General features: G+C 51.8%; 1 protein-coding gene across 3 annotated transcripts in view; it reads right to left on the bottom strand.

Moving 5' to 3' along the window:
* The window catches only part of LOC135900300 (growth factor receptor-bound protein 14-like), a 327,836-nt gene that overhangs the window by 215,377 nt on the left and 86,288 nt on the right, over positions 1-26,171 (bottom strand). Inside the window, exon 1 of one of the 3 annotated variants that reach the window (XM_065429758.1) lies at positions 3,810-4,394. The exons of 1 other annotated variant lie outside the window; for it this stretch is intronic. In XM_065429758.1, the coding sequence (XP_065285830.1) occupies positions 3,810-4,055 (246 nt within the window). In that variant the 5' untranslated portion in view covers positions 4,056-4,394. Of the gene's footprint in view, positions 1-3,809; positions 4,395-26,171 lie in introns of those variants that run through there. One more of the 3 variants, XM_065429760.1, reaches the window with a different exon arrangement.

The raw sequence follows: 26,171 nt of genomic DNA, 5'->3' as shown, positions 1-26,171 counted from the left end.
AGGGAGCAACGGAATGCCTGGAGGCGCTGCAGTCGCGCGGGCACGGTATATATATATATATATATATATATATATATATATATATATATATATATATATATATATATATATATATATATATATATCACCGTGGCACGGCCACGACATACGCACTTCTCACTCGTTAAAAGAAAGAAGAAAAAGAAATGACGCTTAGCAAGAGGGAAGGTTGAGAAACACTGGATATTCTCACTTCATACTAACATCGGTCTCGAAATGGCTGCCGTGGCGTCATCGACACTCTTCGCGGATCATGCGAAAGCACGCGCTGCGGGGGGGCCTCAACGTCAGACCTTATTGGTTAAAGTTTGTAAAGCTTTTTTCGTTTCAATGCAGCTAGCGCACTTGTTAAGACGTGGACCAACGGTGGTAAATCGCACAAACACGAGAGCGCTGGATGAACCAAATATATATAGCGATTCTGCACGAGTCGGCACTGGCTCCGCACCCCGAACATAGTGGACCAGAATTTAAGACGCGCTTCACACGTTAGCTCGGTTCGAATTTCTCGCGGTACTAAGTGCGTGGTGGAGCCAGTGGTGACTCGTCCCATACTGCTGTCTTTGATTCAGTATCCATGTTTGAGCGATATAGTGTTCGTCCATGTCTTAACGGGCGCGTTGCCTCTTAAACGATAATGGCCAAGCAACTACACTCATCAATAGCTCCTGAGCAAGTTCGCTTCTAAAGCTACCTAGAGCGTCTAGATTTCACTTCGTACGCGCTCCCGCCCGATAATCTTACCATGTACACAGTTTTGACTCGGTGATAGGGTATCCAAAAAATTTCAACAGCCTAGCTCGCATGTGAGTAGCTTCCGGCAATCGAAATTCGCAGCCTTTCCGACACCGAGACAAAACTGCGTGCAATACTCCGAGACCCGAGCCTGGAAATTCAATTTCGGCCCATCGAAAGAGCCGAGGAGGTGCCTGTAATGCATTGCCTAGTAGCCACCCCTCCCTAAACCAAATTGACGAAATAAAGCTCTTTCCTCTTCCTCCTCTGTCAGAAGTTTTTGCGTAAGAGCGGTGTCTTCGTGATGTTCAAAAAAGAAAGAAAACAACGATGTATACTGAACGACAGACAGCTGAGGAGAAGGTGCAGGGCAGGTATGTTAACCAGCAATGCATATGGTTGGATACCCTACTGTGAGGATCGGGATAGAGGGAATAGGAAGATGAGATAGCAAGTTGCTATAGAGATTCATGGTATATAAGAAAGTGAAGGCGTACGAATCACGGAGAGGTTAGGAAAATGGACAACACCCTTTTTCGATAACTGTTCCTTCATTTGTGTCCTTCGTGTGTCCTTCATTTTGTACGCCTGCCCTTCCTTACCATCAGTATACTGTATAGCTTTCGTACAATCCTTACTTTCTGTGGTGCACAATCTATAGCGGCGCTGCGGCGAGGTCTTTCTGCCGCACATCTCCTTGCCTTCTTTTCTGAGTTTTCAATTTCTCTTGTCACCGAGAGTAGCATTTTTTTTAACCCGATCACGTACGCAAATGATTCATAAGGAAGTCCCCTACAGTCGGCGACTGAATTGGGAACCGCTTGGTGTCTCGTTCTTCATTCGGTAGTAGTTTGGAGGCCAGCCGTTACAGTTGCATGTGAGCTCGGTGACTGTATAGCCGCCCGTATACTATATAGTACTTCAACGCGGGGCAGTCGAGGGATGGAAACATGAAAGAGGACCGTGGACCTCTCTATAAGTGCCCACGCATTTATTTTGTAAGTTTTGCAAATTCCACCATGCGCGTTTCTATCCTTCATAGGCGCGAAGATAAGGGAGGCTCTCACGATAGGAAATCAAGCAGTGTTTATACGTTGCGTTCGATTAAGATTTAAAATTCGTTCTGTTCGTAGACATTTAAGCAAACTCCTATACACGCATTGTTGCGCACAGCTTATGAAAGAATAAAGGAACAACAAGAAAGCGTAAGACATGCTCGGTGCTATACTGTTCGGCACATCTGGATCTTTTTTTTCCCTTATATTTCTATATATTTTTCCCTATATTTTCAATATAACACCTTAAACACGACTGCTTACGAAGTTCAGCATCTGGAACAGATATTGGGAAATCATTCCACGGACCAGCGCAGTTTTTGAAACCATTCCCACTTGGACTTTCTTTACGAGCACCCAACAGGCAAGAACACTTCGCGTTGTGTCCCTGTTCGCACACTGTGAATAATTAGTGCCAATAATGCAAAAGTGCTACGAATAACTGCCGTATAAATGAAACGGCAGCTCAATGCCTAGCTGACATAGGTTTTTTTTTTTTTTTTCTCGTCGTACCGATGTCAGTTACCGGTGAAAATCGCATCAATGCCTCAAGCGTTCTTGCGGACATGCGCTGGTGCAATTCCAAGTTCGTACGAGAAGCGCACTGACAGTCAATATCGGCATCACTTACACTTCTTAAATACCAGAATTCAGACAGCGCGACACGGGATAAACACGAGAACCACAGGACACAGCGCTGTCCTGTGGTTCTTGTCTGTGTCGCGGTGTTTAAACTGTGTCATTTAACAAGATATAGCAACGAGCGCAATGGAACCCGCTGTAAATTTAGACTTTGTTTACGCCATACCGGCAGAAGATTCGCAAGTGATGCCGTATTCGTATCTTCTTTTTTTTTCGGTTACATTGGGATAAGTCCACAAGCGCGTGCTTCAGCAGCTGGTCGGATTATGATAAAATTGCCAGAGGCAAGCACGACAGACAGCGGCACAGACATCTGACGACAAAGCGGCGCACTGGCGTCGTTAAAAAAGAAAGCAAGAAATTCAAAGAAATAGCGAAAAAAACGTGGGTAAAGGCGGGAAATGACGACCTGGGAAATGCGTAGAAGACGCGAAAGAAATGAGAAAACAGAAACAGCGCGCGCTTGTCTCAAGACCCTCTGGCTTCGGGCGGGGACGCCGCAAGCGATGATGATGTAGCTTCCTCTTTGCGTTCAAGGATAATCACTACGAAATGAAAAGGCAAAAAAGGAAAAAGAAAAACGCTAATGCCTAAAATTTGTGATGCGGCGGCAAACTCCGACGGGGAGTCCTTGTTTTCTTCCAGTCCGTATACAGTATTTTTAACTGCAGCGCATCACTCCCTGGAGAAATAGAGAAAAGTGAATGGTGACGAGAGTTGCGGCTAATGAATTCTATTCCTTAATAACGTCCGTCTCAGTAATCGCGGAAAGAACACGTGTGTTAACGAATTTTCAGCGAAATTCGCAAATGATGCGGATTATTAAAATTTAAGACCATTTTCCACGGACTGCGCCAACATGATTACATACACAAATGCCGACAGTTAAATAAATTTAAGCGATCTCGCAACTAACTGCGGATATATTGCCAAACAGCGACTGAACGGTACTGCAAATCGTGTTGTATCTCCATAAAAACAGTCGTACGATTATCTTCGGCGAGAAGGCGGATGAACAGCCCAGCTCACTGTCCTTATGGGAGGTAACACGGTCAGGCCACGGTTCTCTATTCAGTCTTGCCCATGTACAACTACTTTTTCCCTCTCTTTTTCAGCGTCTACTCCCTGCTTACCAGACTGGCTGTGGATTGAGAGAACAGAGAGCTTCGCCGACGACCGCGGTAAACGGACCGAAGCAAACCGCCCGATCTCGTTCCTTTTTTCTCTCCTGTTTCCCACGCGTCTGCGCCGCCGCGGCCGACGGAGAGGGGCCAAGAGACGCGCGCGCGCGCGAAAACAAGTCCGCCAAAAGAAAGAGCCACCAAGAAGAAGGCTAACCTCCTCTAGCCAACGGTTATCGGGCGATGCCTGGTGCGGCGGCGCTTGCTCCGCTTGCTGCAGGGCGTTCAACGAGTCTTTCAAATCCTTGGTGAGGCTCAACGGGTACCCCTGAAGTTTGGGCGGCGGCGGAGGCTGCTGAATGGGGCAGCTACACAGGCGGCAGTTCGGGGGCACTGACGACGAACAGGGTGGGGCGATCCGAGCACGACGGGTGGTGGTGGGCCAGCAGCCGAACACCTCCATCTACGCGGCCACACGGCGGGTCGTTGTGGACGCTGCGACGGCGCAGCGGAGCCAACGCGCGGCATGCAGCGAGGGGCTGCTGCTGCTGCTGCTACCGGCGGCGGTCGGGCGTTGGTGCTGATGCTCACGGTCCGCCGTGCTTACGAGCGCCTAGGATAAACGCGCGCACACGGCAAGTAGTACGCACACCGTCACAACACACGGCACGGGTACGTTGCACAGCACAGCACACGGTGCGACGGCCGGGCGGCGAGCTCAATGCGCGTCTGCCAAAGCGGGCGTCCCACTAAACAACACAACGCGCGCGCCACGGCGTCGTACGGCAGGAGAGTACACTGGCCCGGCGGTGACGCTTGGCGCTTCGGGCTCCCGCCACCAGGGGTTTGTTTACGTCCTCGGGAAATGACCTTCTGCGTACTCGCGTCCCTAGGCGAGTCGCTAGCAGTCCCTAGCGAATTCCCCGACGGTACCTAGGCTTATCCCCAGGACGCTCTCCTCTCTACGGCGTCCTACGCCCGCCCGGACGGCCCCTCCGTCCGCGGCGCGACGCCGGCGATCGACGCGCCATTTTGGCCCCTCTCCGCTCTCCCGCTGCGGTGCCTCGCCCTCACCGTCATGGAGCGCGCCACCCTCAACCCGCTCGCGTACCAGGGCACCGTTTTCGCAGTGGCGAGCTCTTTCCGGAAGGGTACGCGCACAATAGCGTAGATGAGGCCCAGGTTATTTTTGTGCCCTGGCGACCTTCGTCACTGCGCTGCTCTTTTGCTTCTCGTGGGCCGCGCAGCATTGCAAAGCTCTCGAGTTTCCCAAGTCGCATTGCCGAGAAGCCGGGCAAGAACGTTGCTTCCTGTGCGAAAAATCAGCACATTCGTTTGAAAATCGTCATACGTTTACGTGACGGTTGTGCATCGTGCCATACCTCAAGCTTTCGACTTGGCTCTCTGAAGTTAAAAGCGATTCATGATCCTTATGGCGGGATTTCTTAGATCCGGTTCCGCCCACACGTGTAATGTATAATGTGTTGTGTGATGTGTAACATGTGCAACATGTGTAACGTACAGCATAAGTCAGGCCCAAAATTTCGGCTTGCAAGACAATGCAGACGCTAAGGTTTCTAAAACGCGCAGTTAACCTGCGCCCGCTTGCACAAACGCCAGCCTCTAAGTCTAGACTTAAATCCGAATCTTGTCTTATTGTAATCTAAAATAAGACTGGACTTTCCGGCCATCATGTTTCGCTTGCACGAACCGACGAGACTGAACTATAGTCCGGACTTATTGAAGACGGTAGGTACTTTTAGTACCTAGGTGGGAAATTTCGCCGTCGACAGGGAATGAGATGGGGAATGGGCCGGAAGTTCGTTGCGGCGGCGACAGGCGTTCCCGCTGTCCAATAGTTGACCGCGATTCGATGTCAACATCCGGCCGCACTCCCGCGCTTGTCACCCCTGCAGAAGCAGCCGAACCAGCTGCAAACGTTGACGGTACGCGCGTGTTTTCAAGCATGTCTTCGCAACCGCCCGCCAAGCGACTCAAGAGCCATCACTGGAGCGAAGACGAAAAAATAGATTTGGTCCATATCATAAGCGAGAAAACCACTGCTTTATTTAGTAAGTTCAACGTTTATGGAGTGATAAAAGTGGCGGTTGACGTAGGCTTCTTCATGCTCTCCAGGAGCCTGTATCCGCACATGCGTGCCGTCAATTGCACCCACGACGCGCGGAAAGCCAGCGACAGCGTAGAAGCAGCCTTGGACTCCCCGCACCTCTCTAGGCGACGACCAACTGGAAAGAAAACGAGGGGGGTCACCTTTAGATTCACGCCGATGTCATGCGCGGTCTTGCACACAATGACACACGCACATATTCAGGGAAGCACACGTATATAGTGTTAAGCTCGTGCTGACCATCACACAGCTACGCACGACGTCGGCTTGAAAGAACAAAATGACGAACTGCTCACTTGAGGCTGGAAACGTTATTCACGGAGAGCGACACCTTCGCGGTACGTGCAATCAGTTAGCTTCGTTGCAGTCGAGTAGGTGCAAACATTCGAGACATCGTCAGCTGATGTTCTGGCAGCGCAGCTTGTTCAAATTTAAAGTTCGACGAAGCGGGAACGCGGCCACACGTTACATCACATTAGCGAGATCAACAGAGCCTAGTTCCACCGATGACTCGACGTACTGCATGCCGGACGCGGCCAACGCGCTCCGACGCGCCCGGCGTCTAACGCTCGCCCTCTACGCACGTAGGCATTTCGCAGCACTAAATTCCTAACGCGACACGCGCTCCTACGTTCCGCAAAGCACTTGCGTGCGGCTTATTTATCGTTATGACGCAGTACTAAAGCTGTCTACTAAAACAGGCAGTAGAAAATAAATGGTTGGAGAGAGGCTTACCTGATGAGGCAACCCGGCGTACCGTGCGGCTTGCGGTCGATTCGTGGGCGCCGATCACATCTCCGGCAGTAATCAAGAAGCATCCGGAGGCAAAAAATTTCAGTGCCAGCATCACCTGCAGCTCGGCACTCAAAGCACCACTCCGACACGTCGGGTGCTCGATCTCGGAGCGAAGGAACTCGGCAAGAAATACTATGACGTCCCGCCCGAAGCGTACGCGCCGCTGCAGCTCCTCCTCGCTGAAGGCGTCCAACCGATTTGTCCTGTCGCGAAACACGCGTTCGCGGCACAGCAAGTGCTCGGCGAGCACCTCGAGGCGGGCCAACCGCAGGGCAGCCATGTTGGAAAATACTGAATAAGTTTTGGATAAGCCAGCTCGAAGGCAGGCTAGATTCCGGTCTCATTTCAGTCTTAATTTGGTGTCTTGTTTCCGTCTAGTCCCTTTCGTGCAAGCGACTTATCGGCTAGGGAAGATTAAGCCTCCAATAAGATTCGAATGAGCCTGAAGATCAGAATAAGACGGGACTAAAGAGTTTTGTGCAATATACTGTCGAATGATTACGGAGTCCGTTTGCGTAAGCAGAGAAACGTGATAAGCTAAAGAAACAGTGCAATCTCGGACAGAAATTTCCAGCAAGCAGTATACGAACTTTCGCGCGTTGGCATGGGAAAAAATAAAAGCAGGAACTGTAAACGTACTGGCGCACAATTGTCACGTTTCATCGCACCCCGCCTGCGGCCGGTTGTTTCTTCATCAATTTTCATTTTCCAATAATTTATGATTTATTTAATTCAATTATTAATAAGTAGAAGTAATTTCCCCTATGCTGTCCTCGTTGTCTTTGTTTGTTAGCTTCCCTACGATATGACTAAGGGCTCCTCTATTTCCTTCTCCTTCACACACACACACGAATACATAAACACCTTCTGGAAGTCCCAGGGGTCTGTTTTACCACTGCCTCAAACTACCCAAGACTTTGCATACGCGGCACATTTCATATGCTTTACTATACGCGAACTTCGGAAGTCCACGTTTTCCCGCATATATGCAACGCATGTTCCTGCGCCGGCCCTATACCGGCGCCGACGTCTAGCTGCGCGTTGCGACGGCCTGGTATGACTGCGTCACTGGCTGTTCTGGACGCCGTATCCTAGAACCTTCCGCCACTCAAGGTTGCAGCACCGCCTGCCGATGGACGTAATCACTGCGCTTGAATAACACATTCTCGGCAGTTCGTGAGAAGTGGAGCGCCTTCTTTGTCGAGGGGGCGGTGCTGTAGTGAAATCCGTTGGTCAAATCGATGGAGTGATCGCTCATCAACCGCCGCCCTCCGACTCCGCGTTCTGCCCACTGGCCTGGTCAGATGGCCGCCTCGGGACTCCGATTCGTGCAGCTCTGATGGCTGTTCTTTGATTAATGTCGAATTCCAATGACGGATCGAGTCGGAGTGGGCGACCGACTTCGAGAGCGGGCGACTGATTACGTCGTAGAGCGACGCCTCCAAATCCGCAATTGGCGACACGAGCCCTGTCGCAACCAGATACACAGGTATACACCGCGTCATTTGCGTGCCGGTTCGTTTGCACCACCGGCGCATTCTCGGTAATGCATGGTGTAGTGAGCCCGACGCTGCAGAGACGTAGGGAAAGGCGGCAATACAAGCACCGGCCGGCAATGGAAGATGTATTTCCTTTATTGGTCGTTATTATTGGCCTCATTGGCTTTGTCGGTCGTTTGACTGCTCCCAAGTGCACACTCCTATAGGGCTATACATCTAATGCACATACGTGCAAATGCTCAAGAAAACGGCCGGCAAGACAGCCGCTGCAGTAGCTGAGGCTCTCGCTTGCGGCAAGTGCACGATCTTTCAGTTCCCATTCGTGTCCCTTTTCCCTAGCGTATCCACAGTTCAATGAATAATGCTAAATTAGAAAACAGTTGTTTAGCCCCATGCTTCTACTCGCTTCATTGTCTGCGGGCGTAATCCGGCTGTAAGTAACAAAAAAAAAATCGAACCCCGCTCTGTTTTGCTTGCCTTCTCGTCGCTATCTCGACAAGCAAATTCGACCAAATCTGCATTCTCTCCAGCAATCCTAGCAGCCACCGCCTTGCGTTTCGCCAACACATTCCTGGGCAGCCGAAGCCACGAAATAGAGATGTGGTTCTTGAAGGGGGTAAGGAAAGGTTGACGCTGTTTTCTGCAGCCCTTGCGGGAGCACGGCTCAGCGTCAACGGGGGTGGGGGGGGGATAGTGGGAGCAAAGGAGATAGGAGAGTAGAAGCCGAGCACTAGGCATATTCCCCTCTCCCCCACCACAAAGCACGAGACAGGAATGCACCTTTCGCTGAGAAAATATTCGCCGGCCTTTCGAAGTACTTGGAGGCGGCGTTCTCGGCGCCCCCATCTTGAAAACCGAGGTGAAGGACAAAGACGCCGGCGGAGAGGTAAAGCGCGTGCCCCGTGACAGCGCAGTCGGGGCGAAGCTCAACCCTCGCCGACCAAGTGGCTTCCCGGACTCCTAGAGGTTGACCCACGCCTGACCACCCCGCCGAGTAAATGGACTTGGTTTTGGTTCACGGACCCGCCAAGTCGCTGTGAAGAGCATTGGGAATCGCTTTTTAAGGGGGCGCCGCGCAAAAGTGTTTTTAGGGGCTGTCGCTGATTTGCCGCTAGGCGTAAAAAGTGAAAACGAAAGCTAAACCGATTTGGATAGCCCAAAACCTCGTTCTCCGCGCTCCTCTAGGAAGTACGTCCCTAGAGTGTGCGGTGTGTTTGTATGAACGACCCGTTTATTCGACATCTGCGAAGGAGTAAAAGAAAAGCCAATTTTATCTTGTAATTCAACGTGAATTATATTATCATGTCGAGCGCTGTGCCTGGCATGCCAATTGCATTTCTCTGCATTGTCCGGAGTAGCACGTCAGGCGAACAACCAGGCTAACATCTCCAGCATATCATTAAAACTTGTTTTTCTATCTCTGAGCAGTCTTTGCAAGTTGTATTATTTTGTTTCCAATGCATTGTAAAACCATTGTAATCCCATTCTGTAAAACCGACTCCTGCTTAAGGCCTAAAATACAGACTAGCAGTACCAAATAAATAAATAAATCGAAGGAAGAAGACCTTCAGAAGAACGCTTCTCCACACTGCACATTTTTCTTTTTACATTGACTGATCGCTGACGTCGTTTGCACATCACGGCAGACATTCTCATTACAATTGCACACAGGTTGAGTACGGTAGCTCCTCTGAGGCTGCATCGGAATTTCGGGTTACGGACGGTCGTCGTAATGCAGCTGCAGTGCAAAGGAGTTTGCTTCTGAGCCTCCGTGAGCAAACACCCTGGGTTCCAGTTGCACTCGCGGAGCCGTCGCACGTCGCCAACAAAGGTCGCCGTTGTAGTGGGTCTCTGGTAATTGCTATCATCACGTCGTCATACCAACGGAAAAATAATATTGCTTCAGAACATTAACGAAAAAGAGGGACTTTCACAATTGTCACCGAGTCTGGATGTTGACGCTGCACCAAACTGAGCCACCACGGCACCGATGAAGTGTGACCGCTGAGGACATAACAAGTACAGGCGCTGTGCGCGTTGGTAGTATTTCTTCAAGAACTGGAACCCTGAGATCGTTATTTAACATTTAAAAATAATTTAGGTTACGTCGGACGCTCTCGTTCCTTCTTTCCTAACAGTCATTCAAACACACTCATCTATGTTTGCCCCACCTGTAGCATAGTATATCGTACTGTATAGCGTAGTATACACAAAGCCCATTGTCGCACATTATTGCAAGATGTGCTCCTGCGCATTCACTGCGCATACGGTATTTGGCATACTGAGAGCACGACGCGTGGCGTCATTGCGCACCTGTTTGTCGAACCAAGCTGGCTCCTTGCGTTGCTTTTTTCTTACAGTACATACGTTCGCAGCTGTGCGTCTATTCGTTTTGTGAACGTAAGAGTTTGTTCTCGCGCACTCTTAAGTGGTTTTTTCTTCTTCGTTAAGACGTAAAACGTCTTTCAAGGGACACTAAACCGAAATAATAAATCAGTTTATACTAATGAAGCATTGGTTAAGAACCCTGCAGGCAGCCATTTAAAAAAAAGTGGTGACGCCCGACCCTAGCCAGGTGGTGACGCCCGACCCTAGCCGGGGCCTCTAAATTCCAGAGCGGACCTCGCACAGTGGCCTCCGCCGCAGCCCTTCAAAGGCCCGTGAAAAGACACCCCAAGGCATCTCCTTCAAGGAAATCCCCCTGCTTCAGTCGAACCGTAAAGGCGTTGGCGATTTCACTAACAATAGCTGATCGCGTTTAGTCATGCGGCGCCGAGGGGTTGTTGACGCGGCACCTTGCGGCCCCTACGAAACGAGTCACCGCGGCAGGTGTTGAAGGCTTCCATGTTCTCTTCGGGGAAACTCGCAACGCTCGCAGGTGCAGCTGGCTGAGAAAATATTGCCACCTCGGCAGGCCATTCCTAACAGCGTTCTTTAACCCAAAGCGGACCAAGTATGCAACTACTTCGGCTTCCGCACGTATATTGAAAATTATTTTCCTGGTTTAGCCTTTGGAACATGGTACACAACATACTACTAACGCCTTTACACGAGTTATAATTCGTGTGTAAGGTTCACTCCTAACATGTTTCCGTCTGGCAGAGCCATCCCTGTACACATGACACCAGGCAAAAAGCAAGGATTAACTAGCAATCTGTCTTACGTACCAGTAACAAAGAAAAGCATAGCACCCATCCTCGAGGCTGAAATCACGCCAGTAATGTCGTTGTAAATGGTCGTGCGTGTGTCTCATGCGGACGCTTACATCACTGGACGGGACTCAGCTTGGGCAAGTTGGCAGCGCGAACGTAAACAATATATATCTCCGTTATTTTTTTTTTTATATGGACAATCCAAGCGCATTTCTGCCGTCGACATCGCTGCGAGGTTCCGTATGAGTGAAAGCTTGTGAGGGTGAGCCGGCGAACGCGGTTCAATCTCGCGTGCGTGAGCGAGGAACGCGGCCCGGATGCGTGCCCTGTCCTGTGGCGCGCTAGGCAAGGGGGTGAGGCGAGGGAAGAGGGGTGTTCTTCTCTGGCGGCGGCTGCTACGATGTTTAGTTGTCCTCCTCGCACACGGCTCCATACAGAGTGGAGACAACCGCGGCGTCTACTACGGCGTTGGCCACGCGAATCGCGGACGCCGTAGTAGACGGTTGTTTCACATGGCGCGATTTTCAGTCAGCAACACAGTGAATTCCGTCGCTAAGCGACCGCCGCGACGTTGTGAGCTCTCCGCGACTGGATTCGAACAAGTGGGTCGCGCCGTCGCCGAGTCGCAGCGATCGGCGCGACGTGGGAGGGGCAATGTGCGACGAAACAAAGCGCCGTCAAAATAGGCACTTTCCTGTTGTACCACGCGTTGGTAGCTCTATGTGGAGCAATGTCGCGCGCCAGTTTTAGCTATGTTTTAATAGGGCGTACCCACCAGCCCGTGCGGCTTAGGAGCTTCATAAACATTTTTCTTTTCTTCGGCTTACACAATTGGTTTAAAAGGAGAAGCTGCATGCTATCCAGGGGAGAAGGACGCCGTTTCAACATAAGGCACGTACCCACTCGATCGCCACCGTCGTCAGCCTCTTCATCGCTACAAATTGCGCCAGCTGCTTACACATGCACACTCAATAGTAGTTTGTTCTTCTGCAAAAGCAAACACTCATCCAGGCAAAAAAGTTGTGGCTTCCGTAGTAACAGCGAAACTATAGAGCGCTAAACGGAACCACCCAACCGACGCCGCACAAGCCGCACGCTCATACTTGCGGTTTTGTGCAGCGCCTCACTAACCGTATCTGCAAACTGTCGCAAAGACTCAAAGCTTTTATACGTTAAAAAATAGTGTACGTATTTTATTGTAGAATAACAATAGGAAAATTCTAATATTTCACTAGTTTCCATGTTGTTTTTATTTGCCGATGCAGGCATGGATACCTCGTGAGCAGGAGGCAACCTCGCGCATCGCTGCGATGGAAATCGCGCTGCCGCAAACGCATGTGAAAGCCGCCAGCGAAAATCGCCCTTTGACGTCCGCGGCAGAACGATTTTTTTTTTTTTTCGCCCCAATCGCGCCATGTGAAACATCCTTTTGGCGGACGGCGTAGGGACGCGTCGCCGGCGCTCGTTTATCTTGAAAGCGGTGGGTAAAGCGGTAAATTGTTTCAGGAAAGAAACAATTTATGATAACTCAAAGGGAAGCTCATTACTTTTCGAAGCGAGGTCGGGATGCCTTAGAACACGCACCTATAAAGCGAGGTAAAAGAAGGAAGAAGAAGCATGTGCTTGCTGCGGTAAAGCTAGGGAAAGTATGGGGCATGTTTTATTAGAATGTGAAGACGTCTGCCCAGCGGTCGATTTAGGCACCATGGTTTCAGCGAGAGCAGTGGAAAAGTATACGTGTCCGCAATAGGGATTAGTAAGAGGCGATTGGAGGATTGGTGGAAGAAAAGTAGCGAAATGACAAAAAAAACGGAGACGTACAACAGCAAAGTTCGCAATAGGGGACCAGAAAATTTGGTAGTGGGAGTCCATACAGTGTTTTTTTTTTTCTTGTTCAACCTAGGTAGGACATTAGGCAGTATAGTAGCAAGAGCTTGGTGGCGCAACCCATCGCCCCGTTCCGAAGGGGACGCTCATAACATCCATTCATCCAGCGGTCTGCGACGTGGTTAAAGTGCGCGCCCGCGCGGGCCTCATCTTCAAAGCGATCTGCGATGTTTGCAGAGTGCGCGTAGTGCCGGTAGCTTCGTATGCGCTGTGCTTTCGACGTTTCGTTCGCGCTGAAGCGAGATATGCATGAAGGTCAATTCGCTTGCTGCTGCCGCGATTCCTCACTCCAGAATTTTAACGGCCAGTTTCCGCGCTCATCGAGCGAGACGTGTTCATGTTTACCTGTGCGCGCGTGACACGGTGCTGGTTAATTTAGTTAAAACATGTTGACGGGCCAGTTGGTTTGAATCCATAATAGAATGTGCAAGCGCGACTGAACAAGGACGTATTTCTTTTCCACCACATCTTGAGACGCTTACAGGTCAAACGAAAATGTCCAAGGCCAGCTGCAGCCATATATGGAAGTGTCATCACGAGACTCAAGTGCACGCTGACACGACAACAAGAGCAAGGTTGTCCGAAAAGACGTCACCTGCTCTTTCGGCTTGCAGACGACAAGCGTCGAAAGCACTCGATGAGGCACGCACTTGCACTGTATACAGCGAGAACCGATATTTCTTGCTACGCTGTTGCTTCACCTGTGCTTCCGATCATCGCCGGGAGAATAGCGTTCGTTTGTTTCCCGCATACTTAATGTGGCCCCGCGCGCGTTTACACTATTGGATGGCTGACATACACTGCGTTGATAGCGTTGGAACAACGAGGGAATTAATGGGACGCTAAAGAGAAACACTCAATCAATTTAGGGCGATAAAGTATGCTTCCAAGAGTCTGATTTCGTCAACTTCCTGGTAACAGGTTGATCACTATAGAAGAAAAAAATGAAGGTCAAGGTTATTCTTGGAATTTCGTGCCGATACAACAGCTCCGGCACGTCAATAATGACGTCGCATTTCAGAGAGGGAGTGTGCGTGTTCAAATGTTCTTGAAACTTTCTAAGTATAATCCTCTGCTCTTTTAGAATACAATGGAGTCCGTCTTTACCGACAACTAATCAACTATGCCGTCAGAATCCACGACGTCATGGTGACCAACGTACCCTCTCTCCTTCCTTCCCTCTGTTCCACCACACCGGAGCTGGACGATCGCGTGACGCAAACGTCACGAGCTCGGCATTCTTTCTTTTGTTTTTTCTCGCTTTCTTTGCTGCGCGACGCACTTCTGTTGACAGCCTCGCGCATGAGCGGTTGCGTTTGTCTCGTTTGGTGCAGCGCATGATTTTGCGCGCTGTGCACGAAGACACCTCACTAGCGGTACAACTCGGTGCTACACTAACTAAGGCAGACGCAAGAGGACCATAGAGCATGATCGCGCGCAGTAACACGGTATAAAATGACATAGTTTCGCTCTCTCCGAGCGCGACTGCACGACGTGGGAACATGCAGACGAAACAGAAGTGCGTCTCTCTTACGAAGTAAAACAAGGACACGCAGACATTCGGTTTCTAGGTTTTATTATTTCTCTAAACTTAAAGGCGTCTATTGAAGCAACAGATCAAACAAATAAATTATTGTGACTTGAATAATTCTGAAGATCACGTGCCGCTGCGAGTGACGTCACAGCACGGTGACCTATGTAGGCACACTTGTGCGATTGACGTTGACCTTCCGGCTGGGAGAGCGGTGCCCACGAGGAGAAGGGTGCAGGGCGTTTGGTTTGAAATTTCAGCTGTTTTCGCGGCGCGTAGCGGCGTAATACCTTACAGGCACGATCGCGCGCTTTGTACAGTGTACGTTGCGCTTGTCAGTTCGAAATGGCCAGACCTGGGGAAGCACCCTTTAATGCCCCTTTTACAAACGACCACGATATTGCTGTACAACCATGGTTGCGGCTGGGTAAGAGCACCAGTAGGCCAGCTGGACCTGGCAAGCTAAGACGGCAACGGTCCTGCCCGACCGAAATTGGCACGGGGACACCGCTGCCCCTTTTCTCGGGCGCAATTCAGCGGATATCCGGCAGTTCAGTGTTACACAATTATGTCAGCATGCCGCCTTACGCTGACATTTTTGGCCCAGTAACACTATCTGCTGAGAGTTCGTTCGAGCCTCTCCTATATCTGAAAACTGCCTAGCATGACTTTTTTTTTTCTTTATTGTGAGAAAAATTGGTTGGGTCGGGAAAAACCGGTGGTCCATGGAGTAACAGCGTGAGGGTATCGGATTAGAGTGACACATTGACGCAGTAATGAGATCTAGAAATGTGCGAGTATAAGCTGTGTTTGTTTGACAAAGAAAAAAAAGAAAGAGGGAGACGGGGAAGAGTGACGCCTCTTCCCCGCAGTTAACTTGGTTAGTCTTTAACGATGATGAGAATGAGTTAACGGTAATGACGGCGGTGGTGGTGTTGATGCTGAATTATGCTTGCCCGCGGGTTCATCTCAGCATAGTGGCGATGATCCCGGCAGTCAGCGAGGCCAACATTTTCTGCGACCTCACCGCGTTCTTTCCTGCGAGTTACCAAACAGCAACCTTGCCAACAGTTGGACACACATAAGGCTGTTGCCCGCCACGCACTGAACCAACGCGGTGGTCCTAAACAGGCCGCCGTGGTGCAGTGCAGCCAAACTGGCGCTGAATGAAGGACCATAGCCTCGGGCGGAGGAGCTAACAGCGAGCTGTTTGTTGCTGTTACGCCTCGCGCGTTCTCAATGACACGTGCCCAAAAGGCCGCTACTCGCTGTGGAGGCAAAAATAGAGAACCCCTGCGCGCATCGTTCGCTTCAGCCGGCCATACTTCCTTGTTTCTCGCTGCGCTTGGCACACGGGCTCGAGTCATCGACCATCCCGTTTGCCCATTGTCAGACACTTTCTGCAGAAACACAAGGGCCTCTGAGAAAGATCCTTGTGAAGAAAAGACGAGTTGTGAAGCCGGCTATCAGCGGTAAATTCATTAAGCAAGGAGCAACACAAACACGAAATATAAAGAATTAATGATGCGAGCTATATGTCATTTGACCGGCGACTTTCTTGATTTTGTTCTGTACTTTAAGTAATTGCGCCATCGCTATATGAATGAATGAAGTTTTATTTTGTAAGGTGAAAGCCTTAAGTGGCTCGTTGCAATGGTTCATACACTCTTAAAAAGTTTGCGCCCTGTGGTAACCCGCCGTGGTTGCTCAGTGGCTATGGTGCCGGGCTACCGCGCACGAGGTCGCGGGATCGAATCCCGACCACGGCGGCCGCGTTTCGATGGGGGCGAAATGCGAAAACACCCACGTACTTAGATTTAGGTGCACGTTAAAGAACCCCAGGTGGTCTAAATTTCCGGAGTCCTCCACTACGGCCTGCCTCATAATCCGGAAGTGGTTTTGGCACGTAAAACCTCAATATCATCACCCTGTGGTGCGTATCTTGCCCCACAACAATAATCAACATCTAGCTGTCTTGCCCGCATTTCCTTAACGCTGCGAGCCCGGCACTTCCAAGTCACGAATGGCATGCTCTTTATCAGCGTGACATAATGTTCTCGACAGGAAAGTAGCGATCACAAGTTTTTTAATAAAGAAACCGAAGCAAGGCAGACGACGAATATTGTTCTGGGAGAAATGCACGCTCCAATGGGTGCAAATGTTTTAAGAGTGTACACTCTTAAGCAAAATTACAGCCTTTGGATCGTATCTTGCCACACAACGATAATCGTCATCTATCTTGTCCGCGTATCCTTTCTTTAACGCTACGATCCCAGTACATCTAAGTCACGAACGGCATGCGCGTTATCAGCTTGACACAGCCTTCTCGACAGGAAAGTAGCGAGCGCCGAGTTTTCAAGAGAGGAAACGCAAGCAAGGAAGATGACGATTATTGTTTGGGGACAAGATAGGCCGCAAAGGGTGTAAACATTTTTTAGAGTGTAGTCCAGTGGTGCAAAAAAATCAGTGAGCTTAAAATAGCATCATCAGGAATGGCTCATACCCACGTAAGCAAGCAAAGATGCAATGGCTGAATATGAATGAAAATAGGAAATAAAGAAGGAACAAAAGAAAGAAAGAACAAACAAAAGAACAAAGAAAACAGTACAAACAAAGAAAGAACCAAAACAAGATGGAAAGAATGAGAGAACGAAAGAAAGAATGAAATAACATTTAGCTAGCGCATCAGAAGCTCGCATGTGTTGTTGAAAAGATCGACCTACAGCGCCATAGGTTTACTTCGCACTGTGGCTCATTATGTCTTGCAAGAGGAATGACCCTTCCGATCGTATAACTTAATGCATTACCACGTGTGCAGCTGGGCTTTTGCCTTCATGTGTTGCATGAGTGTAACATGCTGCCGAAGTCATCAGAACAGAAGCGGCTCACTTGACGTAGTCGGCAAGAGAGACAGCGGGAGAGAGAGAGAGAGAGAGAAATAAAAGATAGGAAAGTCTGGGAGCAGGTAAAGCCTGAGTAATTAACCTGGCTAATTGACATTTAGTCTCCCGTCTGGTCTGTTCCTGCCTTTTTCCTACCCTTTGCACAATTTTAGACAAACGATGGCATGGTTTCGCTCTCGGCCGCCCAACTGATAGCACAAAACAACCGTTGTGTCCGCGCCTGTTTGAGGTGGTCGGGACATCTGCTTGACACGCACACACACACGGACGCACGGACGCACGCACTAGATGCGCACTCGGTGCTTCAAATGACAAAATTCATCTATCTGCCATGAATACAAATCCATACCATATCTACCATGAATACAATAGTGCACTTTATCATTACGAACGCACTATATGCCGCCGGTCGAATAGCATCACGGGCACCACCGAAGCGCTGACACACGTGCGTTTTACAGTCTTCTCATGCTTTCTCGATAAGCGAGCATTAAAAGTTGCCATATAAGAGGGTCTGCGCACATGGAAAAGCCAGCGCAGCGGCACGCAATTGAGGCTAAATGCGCGCGAGAGCCTACGCTTCTGGTAACGTACTCATACATATGACTAGCCTTCCGTCGACCAGCTCGTTCTATAGCCACTCACGCACGAGGCCATTGTGCCGGTCCACGGCTGCGGAAAATGTTCCGGTATATAGAATTCAAGCGATAACAGCCTCTTAACGGCGTCATGAAAGTCTACAAGTTATAACCTTTCATTAGCAGAAAATTGCTTTGGGCATCATATATACTATACGCCGTCCGTCCGTCCGTCCGTTCATCCATCCGAAACGTCATCCCATTGTCGCCATGCCTTCGTCTACCGCCATCTTTCTTCCATCGACGTCATTCTTTCTTCGTCTGTTGACCGTAATCGCGCTTTCATCATTAAATCGTGATTATGCCGCCACTGTGACGTCAACGTCGTCTTTTCAACGTCGTCAGACAATCGCTGTCGTCGGCATCCATTTTCATGTGGTCAACGTGCATGCCGTCGTGCTCGCGCGGTCGTCGCCATTCCAGCTTCGGTATTCGCTTTTCGTCGTGCCGTCGTCATACGCTCGTCGTACTCTCGTTGACCTCATGGCGTCGTCGTAAGCTCACCATAGTTTCAGAATCGTCGTCTGATTAAATGTCGCCATGCCGTCGCCGTAATACCGCCTTTGTCGTTTCGTCGACGTCACTCCTCCTTGGCCATTCTATCGTTGTCACCGCGTCGTTATCGTGCCGCCGTGCCCATGGCCGGGAAACCCTGGTAAACGAGTACCGTAGCAAATTAGGCGGGTATCTTCGGTAGCAGTATATTCCGCATATTGCCGAAGCATCGGCATTCTCAGAATGATCACTACAGAGGTTTTAAGTAAATGTGACTTCCACAATACGTTGTGTCGCTACAGTGCTTGAATGCTAAGCGCATTATACCGTCGACAGTCATCGGGAGATGGGTTCTGCCAAAATTTTTTTTCAACACATGCACACAACAGGGTAGCAGTGCTAAAGGTGAAGCACATGAAGGCCTTTCGGCATGTGCGCCTTGATTTCCACAATTTTCGCAGCAACACAAATTGACGTCCTGTTTACAGCCTGCATCACACTTCAAAACTGACGAAATAACACTAAGAAGCGCACAACAAATTACATATTAGACACTGTGGACATGCATAAAAGAAAGAAATGAAAGCAACAACAGTATAAACAGGAACAAAGCGAGGTATTATACATTACTCATGTCAGCAACAGTCCGTGCCTTGTAGGCCCATCCTCGTCTCTCTGCTGAGTCACCCGTCTGCCAGACAGGCTGATTTCAATCAAAGAACGAATTCTCCATAGTTCACTCCGAGGTTCAGCACCACTGAAGTACTTAAGGAAGAGCCTGCGCTCCTTTTAAATGCGTAAGCATTTCTATGGTTATTTAACGAGAAAGCTGTCCGTCCGTCCCTCCTTCGCGTAATACGATCGCTTTCAGCCAGCCAGCGGTGGAAGAAGACGACGACGATCACGCGAGCAGTGACACGAGCGCGTCTCTGTGACCACGAGTGCAATCACGCACGAACCAGAACTGTGGAGCAGCAGTGGCTGTTCGCCTCGGTGGCCATGCAGTCCTGTGCGGTGACTTCAACGCACACCACACGGATTGGGGTAGCCGCAGCTGCACCCGCCGAGGCAAGGACCTCACAGACGCCATCAGCCGAGCTGGCCTGCTGATGTTGAACACTGGGGAGCCTACCTACGTCCGCCGCGGAGCTCGCACGGCCATCGACCTCTCCCTCACCACCGAGCAGTGCTCCTACTCCTGGGCCACAACTCCGGACACATGGGGGTCTGACCACTTCCCTATCGTGATCAGCCCCGTGTCTGGGAGAAGGCCTAGGACAAGAACTTACCACGTCACAGACTGGTCCCTGTTCCGGAAGCACTGCAGCAATTTGGACGATGGCCGTGACTTCCTCAGCGCCATTGCGGATTGTGCTCAGGCTACCACCGTACAGTGCTCTGCCCAACCAGATACCCCCGCTCCGGACCTCCACCTGCTCAACCTCCGCGCCTCCAGGCGCCGTATGGAGCGCAGAGCAATCCGGACGGGCAAGGCAGAGCATTGGACCGAGTACAGACGCGCGGATGCCCGCTGCAGGCGCCAGGCCCGGCGCAGGAGGAGCCAGAGCTGGAGGAGCCTCTGCTCTGCCATCGAGGACAGATCCAGGGGACCCCTGGCTTGGAGACTCCTCAAATCTCTCACCGGCAGGAGAACAAACCTACAACCTGTCCTCGCCGCTGCCATCACGCTGGGCATCAGCGAAGAGGCCCTTGCGGAGCTCCTCGCCGACCAGTTCGCGCCGGCTGTACCACGCACTGCAGCCATCCTGCCGGTAGGACAGCCTTCCCTCAGCCTGCCTAGCTGCTTGCATAACCATCACCCGGGGTGGACATCGAGCCAGATCACTGCTATCTGCCAGGACCCCCTGACGCTGCACGAGCTCCAAGTGGCCCTGAAGAGGGGGAAGCGCCGCAGCGCACCAGGAGCCGACGGAGTGACGACCCAAATGCTCCGCAACCTGGCCGCCAGCGAGCAGCAGCGCCTGCTCGACTGCTATAACGACATCTGGAGGTCAGGGCAGGTGCCGGAGCAACGGCGCACAGCCATCGTGGCCCCCATCCTGAAGGCCGGAAAGCCGGTTGGAAACGTGAGCTCCTACCGGCCGGTCTCCCTCACTTCCGCCTCCTGTAAGGTGATGGAGGCCATTGCTTTGGTCCGACTGGACTGGGTGGCCCGTGCCCGTGGCTTCCTGGCCGATGAGCAGACGGGGTTCCGGCGGCGCCGATGCACCGCGGACTCCATCGCGGATGTGGTCTCCACGCTGGAAGAGGCCAAGGCCTGCGGTGACGCCGTGCTCCTGGTGCTTATCGACATCAAGGGGGCCTTCGACGGCCTGCCCCACCCAGTCGTTCAGCAGGCCCTGGACCTACTTGGCATCAACGGGAATCTGCGGCGGTTCATCTCGTCGTTCCTAGAGGAACGCACCCTCAGGGTACGAGTGGGCCGATCGAAGAGCTCCCCTCGGCCGGTGGCAGCGGGCGTGCCACAAGGGTCAGTGGTGAGCCCTTTCCTGTTCAACCTGGCCCTGGCCCGGCTTCCTGCTGCCCTGCCGATCGACCCCGACTATCCGGTGAGTGCCTCCATCTACGCGGACGACATCGCCCTGTGGGTGCGAAGCCCACCACACAACCACCGCAGCGCGCGCTCAGCCCTGCAAAGAGCTCTTGACACCGCCGCTGCTTACCTGAGCAGCATTGGCCTTGCCATCTCGGCAAGGAAGACGGAGGCCATGCTGCTCCACCCAAGAGCAGCCGCCCGCCGCACAGCACCCCGGCTCCACCTGGAAGGTGTCCAGTTACCCTGGAGCACTGCAGTGACGTACCTGGGGCTGCGCATTGATCACCGACTGTCCTGGCTGCCTGCTGTCAAGACCCTACATGTTCAGGTCCTCCGTGTCCGCAAGGCAGTCTCCCAGCTTCTTTCCCGAGGACAGGGCTGTACCACTGGGTGGGCACTACGGCTGTACGATGCAGCAGCCACCTCACGCCTGCGGTACGCCCTCCCACTCGTGGCACTACCACCAGCCCGTCTCAAGAAGCTGGAGCTGCAGCATCGGGCCGCGATTAGACTCTGCCTGGGCGCTCCCCGCAGCTCCCAAGTCGCTGCAACCTTGGCCGAGGCGGGAGCATGGCCCCTGTCACTCCTCCTCCTACAGCAGGGGCTACGCCATGTTGACCGCCTCCACCATGGACCAGACGGCAGTGCCCTGCTCTCCCGACTGCGCTCGCGGCCCCATTCACAGATGGGCAGACTCTGTGGGCTGTACGAAGAGGTGATTGGGAGGCCTCCAGCGAACAACGCACAACTGCCTCCTCCCCAGAGACCACCCATACCCATCACCACAGAGCTGCCCGGCGTTTCCAAACGGCGCTCCCCAACTTGTGCCCTTCAACAGACGGCTGCTTCCCTCCTGCATGAGGACCACGGTGGAAACCTGCAGATCTACGTTGACGGCTCGGTAATGCCGGACACAGGCTCGTCGACTGCGGCCTGCGTGGTGCCCGCTTTGGGGAAGAGCAAGCAGTGTCGCCTCCCCAACCATGCGACGTCAACAGCGGCAGAGGTTGCAGGCCTTCACCTGGCTGTGGACTTACTCGCAGAGGAGCTGCCAGTGACCCCAGTGACCATCTACTGCGACTCCAAGGCGGCACTCCTCAGCCTGCAGAGGCCAGAAAGGGCCAGCCTCGGGGTTGCCCTGCTCTCGTCGAGGCTGATGGCGCTCCAGGAGGCGGGCTGCTCAGTATCCCTGCACTGGCTTCCAGCCCACGTAGGGATACCGGGCAACGAGGAAGCAGATGCACTGGCAAAGCGTGCCCACCACTGCGTGGTCCCGCCCAGCCTGGCAGTGACAGCCAGTGATTTCACATGCCACAGGCTTCGGCGCCATCTGCTGGCCTGCCATCCGGACAAGCGGATGTCCTTGGGCCGCCCTCCGCGACCACTTCCACAGCGCGGCCTCGCACGCAGGGAGACCTCCCTCCTTCTGCGACTGAGGATTGGCTGCTGTTGGACGGGTGCTCGCCGCCACCGGCACGGCCTCATCGCCTCTCCAGCCTGTGCCTCCTGTGGGGAGCCCGAGACCCTGGAGCACCTCCTGCTGGCCTGCCCTGCCTACCTGCAGCAGCGTGACCGTCTCCTGCAGGAGTTCCGACGACTGGGGCTTCCTTCTACACGACAGGAAGACATCCTCTTCCCTGGTCGTAGCGAGCTACCAGCCCTCCTGAGTGTCGTTGAGTACCTCGACTCGTCGGGGCTCTCGGCGAGACTCTAGGATTTTCTGCAAAGACGGATAGCCTCACGGCTACCCAAACCACTCTAGGCTACTCGAACTGCCCCAATCATCTGGCTCCTGCTGGATCACCGCTCCCTGGCCTTTCACCAGATCACCAATCCTACCGGACCCACTGGGCCCTTCCTGCCGGACTGCTCATCCGCTGCCATGGCGACCCTTTAACCCTCTACTCTCCTATCTCCTTTGCTCCCACTATCCCCCCCCACCCCCGTTGACGCTGAGCCGTGCTCCCGCAAGGGCTGCAGAAAACAGCGTCAACCTTTCCTTACCCCTTCAAGAACCACTTCTCTCTCTGTCACATTTACCGCAATAGCGCCAGGACGACCGCTGCCACTCGGTGAAGAAGAACGGAAACTCAGGAATGCAGCGTATCAGCGTGAATACAGATTACGCCAGAAACAAATGAATGACGCTGCGCAGAACGACGAACTAAAGCAACACGCTGCCGAACGCAACAAACAATAGGAACGACGCATTCCGGTGCGATTGCGGTACATTTTCCCCGCTCAATACTCGAGTGCTCTTTGCAAGATATGTCAGGCAAATAGAGCGACGCTCTCACGCATGTTGTGGGAGTGTCGTGTTATATCAGCTGCAGTGGCAGTAGCTCCGAAGGCTCTTGCGTCGAAGTGGGCCGCCGCTCTGCGCAGCTTCAACCTCAAGACGCAAGAGTGGGCAGTCAAGCAGGCCCGAGAAGCGGCGACGAGGCAAGGCCTCGAAGTCCCCTCATGGGAGGCCCGAGTCCGGGTTGTTAAAATATGCCGGATTTAAAATAAGGTTGTTTCCATCCATCCAACGACGCCTTGCCGACGCCGCCCGATACCGACGTTCCAGGGAAAGGTGCATACGTTTTCTTCATTTCCTACATCTCCCTCGTCATTTCACCCCACGTACACATCCGCTGCGGACTCTCTATAACACGAGTGAACATTGCTTCTACCCGCCTCTTCTACGTCGCCTCGTGCAGGTCTTACTTAATAGTTCGGTGCTGAAACCACGCGTCTCCGTTTCGGGATTCTTTCATGGTCGTTCTCGCCATAATACCAAACACACCAGCGCACGACCACTCCACGCCACGTGTTTACTACGAAATACTTGCTCGTCATTGAGACCTGAGGAGCTTCTACGTACAATTTTTTTCGTTCTGAAGGACCAGCGGACTTTCGCGGAAACGCCAAATCCTGTATGTTAGTGGCCCTTAACATCTCTTCGCGCTTTTCAGCAACACTACTGCTACTAGACAAGAGAGAGAGAGAGCACAGAGAGCACAGAGAGGAAAGGACTAGACAAAATATGAAGAGTACCTGGTATGCTATTCCTCTGCGCGATCTTATAACGGTTCGGAAAGCGAACAGTTCGCTTGCCCTAGCGTGATTGGCCTGAATCGCCTTTTTCCTGATGAAAAGATTATGAACAATCACGCGAGCGCATATTTCTTGTTGGCTATCATTGGCTAACAGCTAGGCCGGCTACGCAGTTTTTCACTGGCTCAAAACGTCAACATGGCGGAATTTAGCAGCCTCTATAATAGCAACCCCTGTACGATCGAGCCCTTAATCTGCGCTATAGGCCAGTTTCTGGACCTCATGTTCCTTTTTTGCTCGGATATCTGAAGCCTCTCTGGCGTGCAAGCGGTGCATACGTTCCGACACCAAAGCTCAGAAGCAGTCTTACACCAACGTCGAAGAGTAGTTGGAAACAGGAAAGTTACCTGGCGTCGTACATACAAGGTGTGGTGCGTAGACAGTGAACAAGCACGTACAAGTCAGCGATACCGCAAGAAGGCTGCATATAACGTCACCGCACAGCATGACGTATCCACAGGCCACACGAGCAACAGACAAAATTGATCACGTGTCCGTATATCTAGAATGTATTTCTACACTATACTGTGCGTACGATGAAGAGGGGCACAGGCAAACTTCCCGCACTCTTCTTCAGGCATGTGCGATGCCTGCAGCATGTCACAAGGTGTATATAGTTAACCGCGTGTTTTTGGACACTTGCTTTCGTTGTTAAGAAGGCTTCATAGGAGCAGCTAAAACGCCTGCATCTTAAATGCTTTAACTTGTTCGGTGTTTTGTTTTGATCCGCTATCACGTACCTGACCAGACGGGATTCCGCCCGACCATATTGAAGTATGTGATTCACAGGAACATCGAAATATGTGGAAGGTTAAACAGGCGGTTTATCAAAATAGTGTATTAGCGCTTTTCTTTCATGACCATCAACTATATATTTAACGTACGCTGCAGAACGAAGGCCTATCCCAGAGATCTCTCATTACCCGTGTCCTGCGCCTGCTGACTCTTATGCCGGCATAGATCCTCATTTGATCACATAACCTAATCATTTCATACACAATCGACTGCGTTTTCCCATACCTGGCGCCCACTCTGCTGCCTCCAACAGAACACCACTTACTTTCTCTACGCTTCCTTGTGGTGACCATTTAATGTCATCGCCGCTATAACGTGCAGACGGGTGCACCGTATGATATACACCATAATGCGATTTGCGGAAGACCGCCACAACGGGGCTGCGAGCTTCTGTGTGCACAGTTTCCAGAGCTTGTGGTCCCATCCTTTCAAAGCTCGGCCCGACGGTGAAGCCTCGCCTCGCTGACCTTCCTGCGTCTGCGGCGATGGCGTCTTGAGCACACAAAGGCTCTGCTCGCGAAAGGTCACCACGAAAAACAGGTGCAAGCGCAGCGAACGCCGAAGAAACGAGGCTCCACCTTTCTTACGATACGGACAGGCGCGTCCTTGGGGGGAAAAAGAAAAGAAAGACAAAACACGGTATGAATGCGGCCGCAGTGGCCGCAGGTGCGTATGCACGAAGCACACAAACATACGCAAACGCGGACGCCAAAGGTGCGCAAGCACGTTAATAATAATAATATATGGGGTTTTACGTGCCAAAACCACTTTCTGATTATGAGGCACGCCGTAGTGGGGGACTCCGGAAATTTTGACCACCTGGGGTTCTTTAACGTGCACCTAAATCTAAGTACACGGGTGTTTTCGCATTTCGCCCCCATCGAAATGCGGCCGCCGTGGCCGGGATTCGATCCCGCGACCTCGTGCTCAGCAGCCTAACACCATAGCCACTGAGCAACCACGGCGGGTTGTCGCAAGCACGTTGAGACACGTGACACTCGAAGCACAGCGAAGACGACGCCGACGACTGTGCTTATAGTGTACTATAATAATGTCCATCATTATAGTACACTATGTCTGTGCTCCTACTACTGCATGCT

This window comes from Dermacentor albipictus, chromosome 1 (genome assembly GCF_038994185.2).
Source record: "Dermacentor albipictus isolate Rhodes 1998 colony chromosome 1, USDA_Dalb.pri_finalv2, whole genome shotgun sequence".
Classification (NCBI taxonomy): domain Eukaryota; kingdom Metazoa; phylum Arthropoda; class Arachnida; order Ixodida; family Ixodidae; genus Dermacentor; species Dermacentor albipictus.
This window is presented reverse-complemented; position numbering and strand designations above follow the sequence as displayed.